Source organism: Cupressus sempervirens, chromosome 9, assembly GCF_028749045.1.
Source record: "Cupressus sempervirens isolate cs-2001-9-10 chromosome 9, ASM2874904v1, whole genome shotgun sequence".
Taxonomy (NCBI): domain Eukaryota; kingdom Viridiplantae; phylum Streptophyta; class Pinopsida; order Cupressales; family Cupressaceae; genus Cupressus; species Cupressus sempervirens.
The window spans coordinates 3,379,869-3,399,738 of record NC_143126.1 but is presented as its reverse complement, the minus strand read 5'-3'; the positions used below and the strand labels follow the sequence as shown (position 1 = coordinate 3,399,738).

The 19,870-nt window shown below is 35.9% G+C and overlaps 1 protein-coding gene across 2 annotated transcripts in view; it reads left to right on the top strand.

The window, feature by feature from the left end:
* The window catches only part of LOC149537333 (ENHANCED DISEASE RESISTANCE protein (DUF1336)), a 410,405-nt gene that overhangs the window by 164,052 nt on the left and 226,483 nt on the right, over positions 1 to 19,870 (top strand). For both annotated transcript variants that reach the window (XM_089802846.1, XM_089802847.1), the window contains exon 16: positions 10,969 to 11,144. In XM_089802846.1, coding sequence (XP_089658972.1) covers positions 10,969 to 11,144 — 176 coding nt within the window. The remainder of the gene's footprint in view (positions 1 to 10,968; positions 11,145 to 19,870) is intronic.

Here is a 19,870-nt window from a genome sequence, read left to right as displayed (position 1 = left end):
GGTTCCATGAATTTTGAATGCAAAATCAGATTCTCCAAAACACATTGCATATAAATTCCATTGGTTGTAAGTGCAAATCACACTCTTGGAGTGCATTTGCATATTTTAGAATTGTAAAAGCACGCTCTCCAACCCTCATTATTTTAAAATGCATGAATATGCATTGCCCATGCAAAACACACTCTTGAAGTGCAATGACATGTTTTAAAAATATGCGATTTGCCCACAAGATGCAAAACACACTCTTAGAGGGTGATTGCATATTTTAAAAGCTTGCTTATTATAACCTTTTTAGTGCAAAACACACTCTCTAGAGGTCATTGCATATTTTAAAAACATGTAAAACTCATTCTAGGATGACCATTGCATATTTTAAAAATACGTAGAATGCTTTTTTAGAGAAAAGTGTGGTCTCTAGATTCATATGCATATTTACATGTAATTGGGTTGAAAGATAAGTAATGCACAACCTTAAGTGATGAATTAAGCGCATGCCTAATTGATGTTTGAGGAAATATCACTTAATTGGGTCAAAAATAATATTTACACTATAGTTTAATAATTATGTGCAAATATCATTCAAAAAGTAATATTTACTTATATGTTTTAAATTAAAATATAAAGTAACTCAAAAATTTAAATCGTACTATATAGTTAATAAAGTTAGTGAAAAATTTGAAAAATAACTTAACATGAAAATATAACATAAAGTGTACTATAATCACTTAAGTGATAAAGTAACTTATAAACATAACATAAAGTGATTTTAAGGTATATTTTTCAAAAAGTGAATGTCAACATTATAATATAACATGGTATTTTAAATCATGTTGTTGCACCTAGAGTGTCCACCTTTTGGGCACTAAAATGATCATATTTTTTGATTGTCAACTACGATTAAACCCTAAAATAGATCAAATTGAAGGGAAAATTGAAAGCAATGATTTGATCAAAGCCAAAAGACCAAAAGCTAACAAACACGTAATCAAAAATGAGAATTTTTTTTTTGAAGGCTTCAAAAATCAAGCATAGACTCAACAAATAGAGAAACTAAAAAGACTTGATGAAAGCCTTCAGTAAAAGAGTTCATTATGCAAATTGGACTTGATTGATTGATCAATACTAACTAATTAAATAATGAACTAACCTTAGAGAAATGTGAAACTAAGTTGAAAAGTTTCGTACTATTGCCTACATTTTGTGGTGACAAAATGTAGGAAAACAATGACTGACTTACAATCTAGTTCTCTAAGTGTCTTCATCCACTCCATTGGGCTATAGAGTCAGGTGACAAAAAACCAAAACTAATCTACCGAAACTAAATCAAAGCAAATCTAATCAAAACTAAAAAAATGTGCAAGTGCACTTATTAAAAAGAAAGAAAAACCTACCTAATTAAAACTAGCCAAAAATATAAATTTTAGATGAAACCATTTATTAGGTCAACAAAATAGCTACATTTTTTCAGCAACTTGCAGTACCTTGCACGTTCCCATGTAACTTGATATTGTGTAATAACTCGTCTAGCTCACGCCTTGCCAATACTAAGTAGAGAATATTATCAAATATATATTCCTCAAATTTTTCCAGATAATATCACACTTTGCAATTTAAGCGTTCCCATCATATATCAACTTTCTAACCAATTTATTGATTATTGCTCATGCCAAAATGTAACTTGACTCAAGCAGCTTCGCCACACAACATTAATTAAAAGCTTCCATTAGATTTTTTCACTTCACTTGGCTTAACTAATTAATAAATGACTCTTTCCAATGATAACTCAACCCTAAACTTAAGTGAAATTATAAAGTTAAATTATAGCTTTATAATAAGCTTTATAATAATTTAATAATAATTTGGCCATGAAAAATATAACTCCTCCAAAAATACTCATCATTTAAATATGTTGTTTGAAATAGGAGTCATACCTATAATTTCTCCATGTGACCAAATGCACTTTCCAAGAATAGAAAGGGTCCATCTCAATCAACAACCTAGTTACCACAAATAGTAAGTATACAACACTAAGCCCAAACGAAGTTCAATTTGAGCCAAACAAGGACCAACCTGTAGCTTATTGAATTGTGGAGAAGATAAGACCCTCCCAAGCCAAGCCACTGCCTTAGAAGACCCTCTATCCACAATAATTAGCCTACGAGGATCATAATAATAAACTAATCCCTAAAACTCCAAGAAAATAGAGACATTACATATTGATTGAACACAAACAATTGGAGCAATGATGTTAATGCCTAATGTAATCTGTCTTGTAAGAAACAAAAGAAATTGCTTTTCTGAGATGAATCATGTGTACTATTGCTTGTAGATACGTCCATGAATTGAACTTGCTCCTCCAGAATTGAACAATCTTCTTTGACTTCTTCTTTATTGGTATTTTCATTTTTAGATACATGTGGAATGTCTAGCTTTCAATAGCTTCCAACCAAGCAAGAAGTCGGATTGGACACCCTCTTGATTGAACAAATTCTGAGTTTTTCTTGCCAACTACAACTTGCTTGGCTAGTTCATCAATCACCAACACCTCAGTATGATCAAGAAGTTCTTGCTCATGTGATTTCAGTAATTACATGACTACATTGCTTGCCTCAACATACTGCTCACAAACTTCTGACTTGAGAAAGTCTTTATAATTTATGAGAAATTCCTTTCCAAGCTTTGGGATGGAATATTTATGTATAGTGTGCTCAAGTTCATGACCTTGAGACATGAATACATCATTTTCAGCTTGATTATCTTGAATATTGGAACAAAAAATTTCCTTCCTCATCTTTTCATCTTTGGCCTTTTGAGACTTCGTCTACTAGATATGAGAGTCACAAGCTACGTCTTCTTCCTTTTCCTAGAAGAGAATAGCAAGATCATTAGCTTCAGATACATGATGCTTCATTGTTGTTTTCGCTAATGGTGCTTCAATTGCAAGATTCTTAGATGGTGAAACCGATTTTTGTTGATTCTCGACAATAGAACTATGATGAATAGTTGGAAGAGGCCTCCTTGGTACATCTTCGTAGAATATTCCTTGAGCTATTTTCTTTTTAAGAGCAAGTAACTCATTCGCTAACCTGTGCACTATAGGATCCATCTTGCGCTCAAAGAAGATGAATTTGAAGAATGATAACTTTCTTCAAATCCTCTTGCTCCGATTCTTATCTTCCCAATAAGAATAAGATCATCTTCAATCTCAGTCGCCAATGTTTGTGCAACTGCAAGAGTAGTTGGGGCTTCTCTCTTTAATAAAAAATTGACTTCAGGAATTTGAGCATTGATAAAGAAACACATCAAATTTGCAATTGTAGGTTGAGCAACAACTGGAATTCTTCATATCGACTTGTTGAAATGAGCAACAAATTCACACATACGAACATGAAGTAACTTCTTTAGCTGAGTAGGTTGGGCTAACATTGCATGAGAATCTTCAGGAGGTTTGAACCTTTCCTCAAACTTGGTTATGAGGGTAGCCTAGCTTGTGATAGTACGTGGTGGTAAATGGTAAAACCAATTAGCAGCCACGGCTTGTATAGTTTCCACGAACAACGTTACAGACACATCGTCATATTCAATAGCATGAACAACACATGCAATGTATAAAGAAACAACATGTTCATTATGATGTTGTTCGTCTCCCAAATTCTTTAGTCAGCCATCAGGAAGATCATGTAAAGGTGGAGCTAGCTTAAACGGTCCAAAAGGATTTCCTGAAGGACCTTGGGCCATTTACATGTCCTTTGTAAATGCGTGAAACAATTACAATAAATGTTTAGAATGAAGGACATAGGTATGCTTCAAATGAAAGCATGAGGTTCTCAAATGTGCATCGTGTCCCCCTAGCGGAGTCGCCAAAAAACTGTTGGGTTGATATTTTGCAACAGACAGTTTTGGGTAAAATTTAATCGCAAAATAGGTAGACCAGCCATAGTGTGAGACAGATTCTCGCCTACCTTAAAGGGAAGGCTTCCCATTCTCACTGTTCCTTGGATCAACTCAAGGTAAGCAAGAAGTTGAGAGATTTGAAAAGGTATTACCAATATTCTTTTCTCTTACCTTTTAGAATATCCACTTACCTACGGAGCGAGTAATGGGCAAGATGAAACTTCTAAATACACTTCTATCTAAAGTTGTAAACAGTGATACTGGTAAACCAACACTAACTCAAAGGCCAGTTGAAAGTGTACCAATTTGGCTCTAGGTCCTCTTATAATCCATTCTATAACAAAAACCGCTACCATTGGGGCTCAAAGACTTCCCGAAGTAGGGGAATTCTAATAATTTTTGGTTAAATTGAAATGGCAACACAAGCTATAGGAAAAGCTTCTAGCCTATGTATTACCACAATCGCTCCCAGTCAAAGCTTCGGCTTCGATTGCTTATTAACTCACTATGCTCTAATGTTGAAAACACAATAATAACATGAATCAAAGACAATAGGCACAAACTATAGTCAAAGCTTCTAATTTCTTTAGCAAATTGCTCCCAGTCAAAGCATTGAATCCAATTGCTTCTTTTATTCACTTTTCTTCCAAATTCGTACAATACAATGAAAGTTATGCTTGCACAAGTTTGGTAGAGCTTTCCTGCATACAGTAAAAGATGATTTTTACAATGAGAGGGCACTCCCTTATATAGGCAAAGGAGTTGAGAAAAAGGTAGAGTAACTCAACCAACTTTGAGCTGGTCTAACTAACAAGAAAAATTATTGCATTACATGTAATTACATATTTTCATGTAATACATTCTCTTCAATTACAAACATGAAAGAAGAAGAAGAAGATAGACGAAAGAGAAATGAAACAATCCTAGGGACTGTTCTAAAGGGCCTTGTACTTGGCGATGCGATGCCAGATTCACAAGATTAGAAGTTCTTGTATTATGTGGCACATTATTCACCTTGATAATCATGGTGTTGCGTCTTTTGATAGCCTCTGGCGCTCTTTGATGAATTGTCCGTTGTCATTTGAAAACTTGATGCGATCAAGCTTCTTCTTGTTCAAGATGTCGTGAATTCTATATTGTAAATCAACACACACTAGAGTCTCTGACAGATTGAATACCTTCTTGATGATGTCTGGATGTAGAATTAGAATAAATTTTCCCGTCAGCATCTTTACTTTTTTTTCTTTTTCTTTTTGAAGCAAAGTGCTTCGTGCATTGCCACACAAACCTAGGCTCTTGGACAATTATTAGGAAAATGGAGACCAACTAAATTACCACTTGTTTGATTCGAAGTTTGCCTTCTTTATTGGATGTCTTCATTCTTTATAGAAATTTTGGCATATCTTGACTTGCTGCAACATGAAAATTTCAATGGCATTTAATCTATCATTGGAAGATATGGATTTTGACTCTGAGAATATTGGTAAAATGGATCTCTGAGGAACAATATATGCAGAGTATTAATTAGATACTCATGGAACATATGCAATAAATGTAATGTTATATGGAAAGTACATGCGGAGGGCTAAAATGGGACTTAGGAAGATGGATGACATGTAAATGCATATGGGAAAAGGATGAGTTCTTATAATGATGCCTTGAGCAATCAAGGCTAGGTGCATGGGAATGCATGCAAATGATAACTTTTGACTGTAAAGGTGTGACCTTTAGTCAAAAACGGGTTCTGTGGATGTCAGTACATTTAAAGTGACTTACATGTAAATGTGATATGCAATTGGGTTTGAATGATGAAAATGTGTGTAAGTGAGAACGATGGATGAGATTGCTTGTAAATGCAGATGGAGGGTGAGATAACATGTAATCACATGTGGAGAATGGGATGCAGTGTGCTATAACATGTAATGATGGTGGTGGAATGAAACGATGCACTTGCACAAAGAGGTGGAAGGTGGAGTGAAGTGAAACGTGCTCAAGTTCTTGGGAAAGAACTTGCAATTTCTTCCAAATGAAGAAAAACGAGAAAGAAAGCAAACAAACAATGAAATCAAGCACAAAAGGAAGACGTACCTTTGGTTTTAGACTCAAACATGCCAAGAGGCAAGTTACTTTAAAGTGCAAATTCAAATTTGGAGTTTGGGGAAAATCTAGAAGTATGGAAGTGCATTTTTCCCTTAAATATGATGAAAACTGTCATTCTTTGTGTCTCTTTCAGGCCTTGCAGCTGAAAGAGGTAACGTTGTCAAAATAACACTCATGCACCATTGATTCCAATTAGCAAAAGAAAGAAGATTTCGAGCCATCAAATTATTTGTGTGATTCTTGGACATTTCTTGTGCGTTATGGAGTTAGGAAGTAAATTGCACTTGAACACTTTTTTCTTAGAGGGATTAAAGCATAGCATATCCTACCCTAATGTAGGATATGATTGTCCACATCAATTCATAGGAAGCGGAATGTGATCTCATTTTATCTAGGCTGATACTCAGTTTGTGGCAGATCATAGGTGGTTAGGTCAAGTGTTGATGCCATCTATGAGTTGCAAGAAATGCTTATAGATAGAACATGAGTTTGGGATTAACACGTTGAAGATATGTCCAAGTGAACGTGATATATTTGCAATATAAGTCTCCTGGGATTGTTCAACTGATCATTAACTTTAAAGGAGGAAGCTGAGAAGGGGCGTCTAAGTAGAAATTGAAAGGAGGAAGCTGTTCGATAGATATGCAATTATTTGCCAAAGGGTAGTGGTCTTGCATATCAACGTCATTGATGTCTAGTCAAACCAAAGGAGATATCTTAGATGAGTAGATGGTTAAGTAGGGGTATCTCATGCGCCCAAAAGTAGGATCTTGCAACCATCAGTTTGGTTGTGCAATTGAACCCTCTCCATGTGAACTGCTATGTGAAAGTCTCATGGCTAATTTGGTATGGTCCTCGGGATGGGGTTGCGTCAGAAAATCAGTAAAGCCATGTATAGTTTTCTATTTAGCTTTGAAAGTAGAATTTAGTATGCTATCATTTATTGACTGGCTTGGAGATGTTGAGAATTGGGCTCTTTGAGAGGAAAAAACTCATGAAAGTTGTATTCCTTGAATCCATTGCAAAATAGCATTGTTGGGACAAAACATGAGGGAACAATGTAAGGTGTATAAGTTGAGGGTGAGCTTACAACATGCAAAGCTAGAAATCACGCAAATTCAAATTTAATTTTACGTTAGCTTTAATTAGCGAACCACAGTTCAATAGCATCCAAGAACCAATATGTTAGAGTATTCAACCCAATTGGAACATTAGATCATCACTTAGCTCAATGAATATAATATATGTAATAATAGTTATTGTCAATACAATAACCATGTTAATTATATTAAAACAACCTTTATGTTATCTATGTCAGCTTGAAGGAGATGGACCATAGCTACAATAACATTAACACTCCCTCTTAGCTCAGGAGGAAAACTTGTTGATAACTTCTAGTCCGTCTTCTTGTCTTATCATTGTGCCCATTTATGAGAGATAGATATATGGAGGAGTCATACTGAACAATTCATCTAAATTAATTAATTAATTAATGTCTCAGATAATACTTTGTATTACTTGAGACATCATTGTGAATCTAATATGTACGCTTCCTGCAGCTATCTTCAACACTTCCTCTTTAGCTAGGGAGACTTCCATATTGAATCTCAATGAATTTGAGATATCTTCATATGACATATCCTTGGATATCACTTCATGTCATATCTACTATAAAAAGATTTTAAGGTATCTACCATTATGTCTTTAGATAGTACCATATGTGCTTATCCTCCATAATGGATTACAGTATCTCCTTGGGTAGAACCGTATGTGTTCCCCACCTTCATGGCATGTCCATGGATATGACCATATATATTATCCACCATGAAGGATTTTAAGATATCTAGCATTATGTCTTTAGATAGGACTGTATGTGCTTGTCCTCCATCATGGATATATGATATCTCTGTGTGTAGCACGTATGCACTTCCCACCTTCATGGCATGTGTAATGAACAATAATAATATAGTTGAATATAAGATTAAAAAATATTAATAAATAAAATATAATTATAACTATAATAATAATAATGTTGATTAAAATAATAATGATAATAATACCCTCTAATATATTATCATCCAAATTATTATTATGATGAAAGAAAATATTGTTATTAATATTATATAATATAATGTAATAACCCATTTACGAAAAGAGATTTAATTAATAAATAATAATATGAAATTATAAATATAATTAATAAATATGAAATTAGATAAATAATAACTAAACTTAATATATATTATAATGAAATAAGTTTAAGATGTAAACTTATTAAGACATACCTCTTAAATCTTAAAGATGTGACCATTCGAGAGTGGATCATTTAAGAGATATAAAAAGGAAGTGCACCGTGGAGAACAAAGGGGGATAGAGCATCTACAGCAAAGAGTAGAGGATACTTGACGGAGAAGGAGTGGCATATTTAATCAGTGTAGAATCTAGATAGAGGATTATCCACTTTGGAAAACAAGGGCATTGCTATCCACCCCTGAGTCATTACAAGTAAATATCATCTAGTCTAGGGTAAGCAGAAAAGAACACAGTCAGGATATGGGAAAGGAAGTATTCATCCACAGGTTTATGTATCATATATCTGCCATCATCATCTTCAGCAATTCACCGGCTAGGATGAGGAAAAAAAAAAAGAATGACATTGATTAACAGATCATCATGGACATCATATCAATAGAAACCAGGAGTGGAATACAGAGGTTTATCTCAACACGTTGGCACCCAATCAGCATCAGTGAACAGATCAGACGCAGCACTGCCAGCAACGTTGTAGGGTTCAGAAAAGAGACACATAATAGAGAAAACGGCACAGCAATGAGAAAACAGACAATTGTTTATAAGCAAAAAAGCTTTCAATACAGATGGAACAAACACGGCAAATTGATTATTAGCACACACTGAACAACATCAGAAAGGATATAACAGATCACAAGCACATATGTATCCATTAGACAAAGCATAACCGATTGCAAGAAATAATCACATAGACATCAGACTTGATGAGTTATGATATATAAATTGATACTCATGATACAAAAGGTACATCATAAGTTAGACCACAAAACCATGGAATAAGAAATTCTATACAATGGTAGTAGACGGATGAGAAAAGAAAAGAAACTCAAATCACATGCGTTGAAAAATAGACTCTAAATCAGAAGTTGCCGACTACAATTTTATACCAAGGTCTTTGATTTATTGGAATCTCTACATTTGTTGTTTGTTGCTACTGTTATTTATTGTTAACCTTGTATATCACTAGAAGTGGATAAGAGACAAAATACACTGCTGGGTATGAACTGCTGCTAAGAGCACTATAACACCAGATTTGGGATTCTTTCGAGCCATAAACACAAGGAAATCATTATTACAAACAAATAGATCAGATTTAGGAATTAGACGATAAAAGAAGGGAGGATAGACAGGGAGAGTAATATAGCACTTTCAGACCATGTAAATAATCGTTGATCAAGATTAACAACAAACAACTATCAATCTCAGAATTTATTAGAATCAAATATATAAATAATCATAATAGAGTACATCACTGATCTTCTAATTCAAGAAATCATTGTCTCCAAGTGGAAAATTATATCATATCAAAAGAACAAGACAACTGGAAATTAAATTTGTCCCAAATTCTATAAGATCAGATGATGGGACATTAGAGCATGTCCATGGATATCAAAGCATGTCCATGGATATCACAGCATGTGTTATCCACGATGAAGGGTTTTAAGATATCTACCATTATGTCCTTGGATACCACCATATGCACTATCCTCCATAATGGATTTATGATAGCTATCATTATGACATGTCGTCGGGTACCACTACATGTGCTACCCACCATAATGGATTTCTCATCCATCATTGTGAGAGCAAAACCTCACAATGAAGGTAGTAGTGTACAAGTGGTTTATCATTGTGAGATTGTTACTCACAAGGACATTCATAGCCCAGATACAAGGAAAATCACACAGATTATTTCTTATAGTTTTTTCATGGTGTCACAAACATCACATCCATCACGTACCATATCAGAGGCTAGAATAAGGTGCTTTCGCCTTAAACTTTTCTCTCAGAGATAATAACTCATTAAGAAAGATATCAAGCTTTTGACCTCCTTGTTCAATGTTACTTCCAATGACCTGTTGGACTCCCTCAGAATCTGATATCAACAGTCTGACCTCTTCATTCAAGGTTGCCTCTGATCAAGTGTTAGACTCCCTTTGAATATGATATCAATCTTCTAACCTCCTCATCCAAGGTTACCTCTAATGGTTTGTCAAACTGCTCCTTTTGGAAAAATATTCCTAGCTACCAACTCAGTCTCATAGTGGCAATTATCAAGTTCTTCCTTCCTTGACTGCAATCTCTTATGCTTCTTGGTCTGTAGGTATTAAGCAGATGCAAATAAGTCATACATAATTCACTAGCAAATATATAACATAAATTAATAACTTACATAAAAATTCATGTGCATTAATCAAGCATAAAACACTTATATTTTATTTGATAGATCTCAAAACCTCAGGCTACTTCCACAAGGTAATCGCAATGGTCAAAACACCATACCTGATCCATCCTTTCATTGCAATTTTGTCTCTCTTATTGATTTCACAAAATTTGAGTACTTGGTTTATATGAAAAGTAAGGAAACATTACACTTTAGGCACACATCCAAGTTGTGTCACACTTATCATTATGACAGCTAGGTGGAGTTCTTGCTCAACCATAATGTCACTTTTCCAACCATCTCTAGGAAAAAACATGCCAAATTCTTCAGATCACACTTCATTAATATTGATGTCTTTCATCTCTGTATCAAGTATATCACTCCTACATAGTGGTGCAGATTTTGTCCATTTTATTGTTGCATATAATTTAGGAATATGAATTTATTGAGCTTTATCTTCTGGAAAGGATTCTTGTGAGATAAATTTTTTGGCTGTGCAGGTCGTGAATCAAACACAGAACTACTATTAAGTGCTACTGCAATTGAAGTAGACATAAATCAACTTAAAGGCTCCTTACAACCTGAAAAAGATGGAATTAATTCAAACTGCTGGGCTGAACCTGGTGGCAGCAGCTTCATGGTTAGAAGCAAAACTTATTTAAAGGATTATTCAAAGGTAAAGTAAAATTCACTGAATTTTAATTTTCATGTCTTTGAAATCCTATTAATTTGAATTTTGTTCTTTTCCATGAGCTCCTGCATTTTTCCTTTATCTAATTTCATATTCTATATATGGGGTAATTCAAAAAATCTTATAGAGACTGCTACAATAGAGAGTGAACTATACTGCAGTCTGCAGACACTGAAGAGTAATGAAACTACTTAACAAGCTTTTTGTGGATTTAAAGGAAAAGAAATAGAATCCTATATAAAGAGTCTGGGCTCTGAACAATTGACAACTTATGTAAATAAGGATATTCTCTTGGATATACAAATTCAGTGCTAAATACCTTGGTGCTATGCTGAGGCTAACTATAATGCCTCTGTGGATGAGAACATAAGGAACAAGACTAATGTGCTCTGATACGGACAGAAATATCCATTTGGCATTAAAATTGAGCATCCTTTTCTATAAATGAGGAAAGTTGTGATTCTCTTCTGTTATCAGTGCAACCGTGGAATTTCAAATGATGTCCAGTTGGTGTACACTCTGCATAAGTTTTTCAGTGTGCAAGTAATATGTTTAAATATTGCTAAGATGAGTGATGAAGTGTCATTCTTCTGACTTGAGGTTGTTTTTGTTTTCTTTTCTGGCTTATGGGTTGTGGTTGGATTTGAAAGGATTACACACAATTCATAAGTAATACTAGACATGGATGTGAGAGCAATGGAAATGGTTGTCCAAGCTCCCAGAAAAACAATTAAAATATTTTTGTGTGTGAGCGTGTGTTGGAATTTGATGTTCGCATTCGGTAAGAAGAATATATGTGGGTGGTGATAAATTAGCATCATAACAATATTAAGTTATTAAACAACTTTATTATTTTTAGTTCCATAGGTATTTTATTAGTGGTCATATGTTGAATTGTGTTGATCATTGTAGCTCATAAAGGTAAGTTAGAAGTAGAGTTCAAGTAGAACTCTAGTTTACCCACCTAACTAACTAAAGTAGTCGCCTAAGAAGAAGAGTTCAAGTAGGACTTACTTTTCTGAACTGCTATTATAAAAGGAAGGTAAGGTTTAAATAGAATTCAATAATCTTTCTCAAGAAGGACATTGAGAGAGGGAGAGAGAAAAAATAGAGAAGAGATTTTTGATTTTCAGCAGGGCAGAAAGAAGTAATTTACAACAGTTAATGCAAAGGAGAAGGTAACAATACCCAGTATATTCCAGGTTTGCTGTTTTGTTTGTAACTTGTTTTAGAGCCATTTTCCCATGTACTAGGAGCTCTTGTATGTGCTGAAGTTATTTTGAATGATGAACTGATTTAAGACCATATGAACTGTGTGTGAATGTGTTTTGTTTTTCTATGTTTTCCATTGCTTTATTTCGTTAAATAAATCTAGTAGTGTAAATCCAGATCTGATCTATTTACCTAGATACTAGATTTAACAAATTAACATGGTATTGAACGTGTAAGCTGTAAAAGAAAGCACAAGACAGATATGTCAGCCAACAGTCTCAGTTTCGAGGATAGGCTAGATGGAGTTTCAAACTTCTTGTCATGGAAGGCAAGAGTCATACTTCTTCTCAAAGGACAAGACTTGTGGGAGAATGTAGAAAAGGTTCTTCCACCATAAACAAATCTTGCACTTTAGGCAACACAATATAAGGACACTAAAGGACAAAGGGTCATTCTAGATGCTGTAAACGATCACTTGATTTCACATATAGCAGAAAAGATGAAAGCCAAGGACATGTTTGATGCCTTGGTCTCTTTCAAAGTGACAATATGAATTGGAAGATGGTCTTGGAGAACAAGCTCCAATAGTGTCATATGACATAATTTGATAATGTTAACAGATCCCTTGCGAGGATCACACAGATCCGTGATCAACTTGCAACAATTGGAGAAAAGATCATGGATGAATAGTTGGTAAATTTAGCTCTAAATGGTATTACCAAGTCATGGGAACCATTTGTGAAGGGAATTTGTGCTCGAGAAAACATTCCAAATTGGCAGAGGCTATGGGATGATTGTATTCAAGAGGAGACTTGTGAGGAGATTAGATCCAATAGGCAATGAGGTGATGATGAAAACTTGGCTCTCGTCACCAAGACTAAGAAAAGAAAAGGGATAGCTTTCACTAAAAGAGGTAACAATTATGGAGGAGGACATCATTCTGAAAAGAACAAAGACTTAAGTAAGATCAGGCGCTTTGTTTGCCATAAGCAAGGTCACTATGCTTCTCAATGTCCAGAGAAGAAGAAAGACACAACAAGTAGCAACAACAACAACTACAGAGACTTAATTGAGTGAATTTGCAACAAAGTTTGAGAATGATTTTGCCTTGTAGCCTGCCTTTCTACCGACACTATAGTTTGAAGTGCTTGCTACTTGGATAGTGGTGCATCCCATCATATGATAGAAGTACGAGAGTTATTCAGTCAACTTTCTGAGTATGAATCAGGGATTACTATGGAGCTTGGCAATGATGCCTTGTATGTAGTTAAGGGATGAGGAATCATACAGTTTCAGCATAAGACAAGAGTATCAATTGATGCTCAAGAAGTGTTGTATGTACTTAGTTTGAAGAACTTGTTGTCCATCTCAATTATGGAGGACAAAGGTTGCACAATTACCTTCTAGAAAGGGCAAGTGTTTATATGCCCAGAGGGAGCCAATCCAGACACAACTGTAAGGATTAGAGTTAAGGAAGGCAACTTATATGGTCTACAAGGTAACTCCATTCAGGCACTGGTGCCTAACAGTGACAGCTTGTGTGAGTTGTAGCACAAGAGGATGGGGCACTTGCATCATAAAGCACTACCTATATTAAGAGAGATGGTCACTAGACTTCCAGAGTTTAGTCTGAAGCAAGAAGGGGTATGTAAAGGTTGTGCTCTTGGCAAAAATGTCAAAGCTTCATTTCCAAATAGTGAAAGTCGATCCAAAGAGAGTTTGGATCTAATACATTCTAATGTGTGTGGGCCTATATTAGTGGCATCAATGAATGGTTCATCCTATTATGTGACCTTCATTGATGAACTAGAAGTTTGTGAACTCTTCTCACCTTCCCAATCCTTTTGCAAAATATCCTTTGCAATTATTAGTGGATCATGAGATTTCTTGGAGACCAAGTTTAATTCAAACTTGACATCCATGCTCACAACTATCTCATGTATATATACTGGACAACTAAGTATATACTAGGTTTGTTGTTTTGTTTGTAATTTTTTTCAGAGCCATGTTCCTGTGTAGTGGGTGCTCTTGTAAGTTCTGAAGTTGTTTTGAATGATGAACAGATTGAAGAGCGTCATATGAAGTGCATATGTTCTGATTGTGTATGAATGTGTTTTGTTTTTCTGAAGTTTTTCGCTGCTTTATTTTATTAAATAAATCTAGTAGTGTAAATCTAGATCTGATCTATTACACAGATACTAGATTTAAGAAATTAACATAGTATCAAAGTTGTAAGATCTAAAAGAAAAGCACAACACAGATATGGAAGCCAATAGTCTCAGGTTTGAGGAAAGGCTAGACGGTGTTTTAAACTTCTTGCCATGGAAGGAAAGACTCATACTAGTTCTTAAAGGCAAGACTTGTGGGAGAATGTAGAAAAGGTTCTTCCAGTACAAACAGATCTTGCACTTCATGCAACATTGGATAAGGATGATACTAAAGGACAAAGGATCATTCTAGATGCTGCGAAGGATCACTTGATCCCGCATATAGTAGAAAACACCAAAGCCAAGGACATGTTTGATGCCTTAGTTGGTCTCTTTCAAATTGACAATATGAACCAGAAGATGGTTCCAAAGAACAAGCTCAAAGAGTGTTGGATGACCAAATCTGATAATGTTACCAGTTACCTTATGAGGATCACACAGATCCATGATCATCTTGCAGTAGTTGGATTTAAGATCTTGGATGAAGAGATGGTGAATGTAGCTCTAAATGGTTTCACCAAGTCTTTCAAACCATTTGTGAAGGGAATTGTGCTCGAGTAAGCATTCTAGATTGGTAGAGGCTATGGAATGATTGTATACAAGAGGAGATTTGTGAGGAAATTAGATCCAACAAACAAGGAGGCGGTGATGAAATCTTGGCCCTCATCACCAAGTCTAAGAAAAGAAAAGGGGAAGTTTTCACCAAAAAAGGTAACAATTATGTAGATGGACATCACCCTAAAAAGAACAAAGACTTAACAAAGATCAAGTGCCCTTTTTCCATAAGCAAGGTCACTATGCTTCTCAATGTCCAAAGAAGAAGAAAGGTACAAAAAAGACGCAAAAAGTAGTAGTGGAATCAACAAGAGAATCAATTGAGTGAATTTGCAACGAAGTTTGAGAATGATTTTTCGCTTGTAGCATGTCTTTCTACCGACAATATAGTTAGAAGTGCTTTATACTTGGATAGTGGTGCTTGTCGTCACATGATAGAAGCACGAGAGTTGTTCAGTCAACTTTTTGAGTATGAATCAGGATCACTATGGAGGTTGGAAATGATGCCTTGAATGCAGTTAAGGGACAAGGAAAGTCAGGAGGATCAATTGATGCTTAGGAAGTGTTAAATGTACCTGGTTTGAAGAACTTGTCCGTCTTAGTTATGCAGGACAAAGGTTACACAATTACCTTCTAAGAAGGGCAAGTGTTTATATGCTTAGAGGGAGCCAATCCAAACACTGTTGTGAGGACTTGAGTTGGAAGGCAACTTATATAGGCTACAACGTAACTCCATTGAGGCATTGGTGCATAATAGTGAGAGCACTTAATTGCTTATTTCCGTAAGTGTTTTTCTTTTATGCCAATTCAAATCTTGGTTGTAAATCTATATAATGATCCTTTGCATGTACAACAATTTGGTCATTGACAATATGACATCTCATGTTGTAACCCTTATATCAGTAGTTGCACCTACCAATCTGAGTGATCTCTATAGCCCATATTTTCACACTCACGTCAATGGTTTTCCATTCTCACACCTTTCATCATGGTCATCCTAAACAATTTGAACATTTTGATTGGTACTAGATTGTTGACAACTATTTGAAACCATTGCAAAAATAACTTATGACAACAAAAAGAGTGCACATTTGCATATTGATGCAGAAGCATTTGTTGTCAACAGATTTTGTATTTGGTAGCTAATTGGGTTATGTCGTCGGAGATTGTGTATTTGGTAGCCGACGGGTAGATTAGGATTGTTTTGTAGCCGACACACCTCTTCTGGAAAGTTTGGCGGAAAGTATTTATACACCTTCTTGGGTTATTGTAAAGCATCTTATCACCAGTTATGTAATTTGTTGGCATATGCGAATAAAGGAGTACTGCTGTTCGTGTTCATTATCTGTGTGCATTACTTAATTAACCTATGCAGTAAACATTTGGCGTCAGTTCCGTATAAACCTGGAAGGTGGGAGGAATGAAGATTAATGCCAGATCAGCTTAACAAGGATCAAAATAAGGCCAAGGGAAAAGATGGAATCCGTACTGCACAAGAACATTTAATTCTGGCACAGCAAGCCGAACGCCGAAGGAGATTCTAGAGGATTGCCGATGGAAACCGAAGCATAGAAGAATTATTGGAGGAAACTCGGCAGCGGGTGTGTCATGTTCCCTTTTTAATTAATTAAAAATAATAATCTTTGCTAAGGTAGGCAGGCCCAAAAAGGTGAAGTTTTGGAAAAAGGGGATAATCTTTGGAAGCTAATGCACTAATAAATGAAGATTATAATTAAAATATGTTTTATTAACCCCTCTTGGACGTGAGTTAGGGTTATGCCCTCTTTTAAGGGGTTTGGAGGCATTTTGGGCTAATTCCAGAACTTGATTTTTGCTCATTTCTTTGTTATTCTTCAGAGGCTGTCAAACCTGTGGAGAAGGAGACCCAAGAACGGGAGTTTGCAGGATTCCGGGGAGACCCAAGAACGGGAGTTTGCAAGTTTCCAGGAAGGCTAAGGACGGGAGTTTGAAGCCATTCCATGTGCATGCTCATGCAGAGTTTGCCTTTGTGCTAAACAGTGCAGATTTGTGAGTTTTCGGGTGTATTTTTTGTAAGAGTTTGGTGTTTCCGGTTGAGTATTTCATATCAGTTTGGGTTGCTGCTGTATATCAGACTTTTAAATGTTAAAATAGAGCTGAAAATATGTATTTGGATATGATTATACTTCTGTGATAGATTATTAAGTTTTTGTGGTGATTTTGGGCTATTTTGTGCTATTTTCGGGTGCCCGATGAGCATTGTTTTTGTCCTCGATTTGGGAGCTATTGTGTGCATGTTATACAGATCCGGAAATGTCATTTTATAGGCTGTTATGCTGCTCAAATTTCTGTAAAAATGTCCACTTTCAGATTTATTAATAATAGGTGAAGCTGTGAAGCTTTTGGCACTATTTCTGGCATACCCGATTTGGGGTTTTTTTAGAAATTTGGTGGATCTTTGTGATATTAGTTGTTTGATTTTAAAAATCTGATTAGAAGCGTGAAATATCATTTAAAATCAGTAAAGGGACATTTCAGTGGTATCAGAGCCATGATCTTGCCAGCCTGAGGGTTTGTAGAAGTTTGCATGTCAGTTTTGACAACTACCTAGATCTTGCATGTCAATTTTGACAACTACCCAGATCTTGCATGTCAGTTTTGACAACTACCCAGAGCTTGCATGTCATAATTTATGGTTGCATGTTGCTTCTAATCAGATGCATGTCAAAATCTATGGTTGCATGCTACTTTTAATCATTTGCATGTTAGTTTTTGGTGAATTTGGTGGTTGCATGTTGCTTCTAATCAGCTGCCTGTCAAAATCTATGGTTGCATGCTACTTCTAATCAATTGCATGTTAGTTCTTGGTGTTTGAAGAAGTTATAACCTATTGGGGTTACACTCTACTTTATTTAGAATGGATAGGTATAGTACAGAGTCTCAGAGGACACGATCTTGGACAATTGATATCCAGAGTCAGAACAGTAGAAAAGATGGTTATTTAGACATTCGAGATAAACTTAGGAAAATAAGCCATTACATGTCCGAACAGTTGGTTGAGCACCACCGTATAATGAATGACATGTTGTCCGACCCAGCTAAGGTGGATAAGTTGATTGGATTTCTATTTGGCAGATTTTCTCACAAGGCAGATGACACAATTACCAATAACTTGCATGAGGAGTTTGAGAAACTAGCTTATAGCCAGGTTGAGGTCTCAGATTCTACTCCGCCACAGGAGGTGGTGAGAAAGGATATTACGCAGATTGATAGTAATGGTCAACTTGATACTGAAATTGAGACAATTGTATACAGGTCGTTAAAGGGTGATATCATGGGTATTCAGGATGGTATAGTTACAACAGGTTGTGACTACAGCGTAGTGGGTTCAGATGATGATTATGAGGATGTTGTTGTACATGATGGTGAGGTCCCTGGTAGAGATGAGCAGACATTGAGCATTCATGAATTTGCTGAGAAAGAGTACTAGGCACAGTTAGATGCTTCGTCACATGAGGTTGAGGCTGGTAGTACTTTACACGATTTGTCCAACCAGCTGAAAGTGAACAAAGACAGTATTGTGACTTCATTATCTCATCATGACAAGTATGTGGAGTTAGTTGGTATTGGTCATATTACTCAAGTGAGGATTTTGCTCGAGTTACCAGCTGATTCTAGTTTACAAATATGGACTCAAGATTGTTATATTGGCATTTGGGATTCAATTGACTAGAGATCTTTAACACTTTTTGGTAGCAGTGTTCGTCTGGGTGCTATCATGGATTTGATTAGTAGATTGCACGGTGTTGTCTTTTCTTGTGCGAGCAGCTTGTTCGATGTTGGTATTAGTTTTTATACACCGGTGTTGGGCTTTGTTCATATATCCAGTCGACCATACTTGCTGGAATGTGTTGATGATCTTTCATATTTGGCTGTGTGTACAGATGAGTCCCAGGATCATATTGGCATTGATGACATCCAGGAGGATGCAGTGGGTAGTTTTGAAGACTTAGTTTCTTTGGTTACAAAGGAGTTGGACAGCAGTGCTATAGTTTTTGATACTCCGTTTGTTGATATGAGCTTTAGAGTTGATTCACAGGATATGGATGGTAATAATCTAGAGACTAGTAACTTTGAGGATACTCCTTTAGACAGTGCATCAGAGGAGGTTTGTAGGAGACAGTGAAGCCAGTGCCATCATGTGTCTAATTAGTTGAGAGTTAGTGAGCGAGACATTGCTATCGTTTGCCAACATTTCGATGCTGCTCGTCAATTGTTAGCAGTTTATGGATGGGGTTCTCCTACTAGTGATGAGCAGGGAGGCAGTTATCTTTCCTTGACAGAGTTCCACTCTTTATGGGAGGCTATCCAGATTCTGAGACTAGATTATATGCAGTTGGTAGCCGACAGAGATTATCTTATGGAGTGGGGCAGTACAGTATATGATGCATTGTTGGCCAAGGAAGATGAGGTGAGTGAGCTTACTGAGCAGCTTGAGGTGACTTCTGAGATTCTTGAGAGTACACAGTTGGCTTTCAAGGAGTCACAGTTTCATTTGGTTAAGGTGACCATGGAGTTAGAGCAACTACAGTCTTTACTAGATTATGTACAGTCACAAGCTATGGTGTCTGATGATCCGAGGATGTCCATGGTCGAGATTGTCAAAGATAGTGGAGATGGGGATGCATCCATCCTTGATACTAACATTGGCATATCAGGTTCATCCCCACTAGAGTCAGGTTCAGTTGAGTTGGGTGC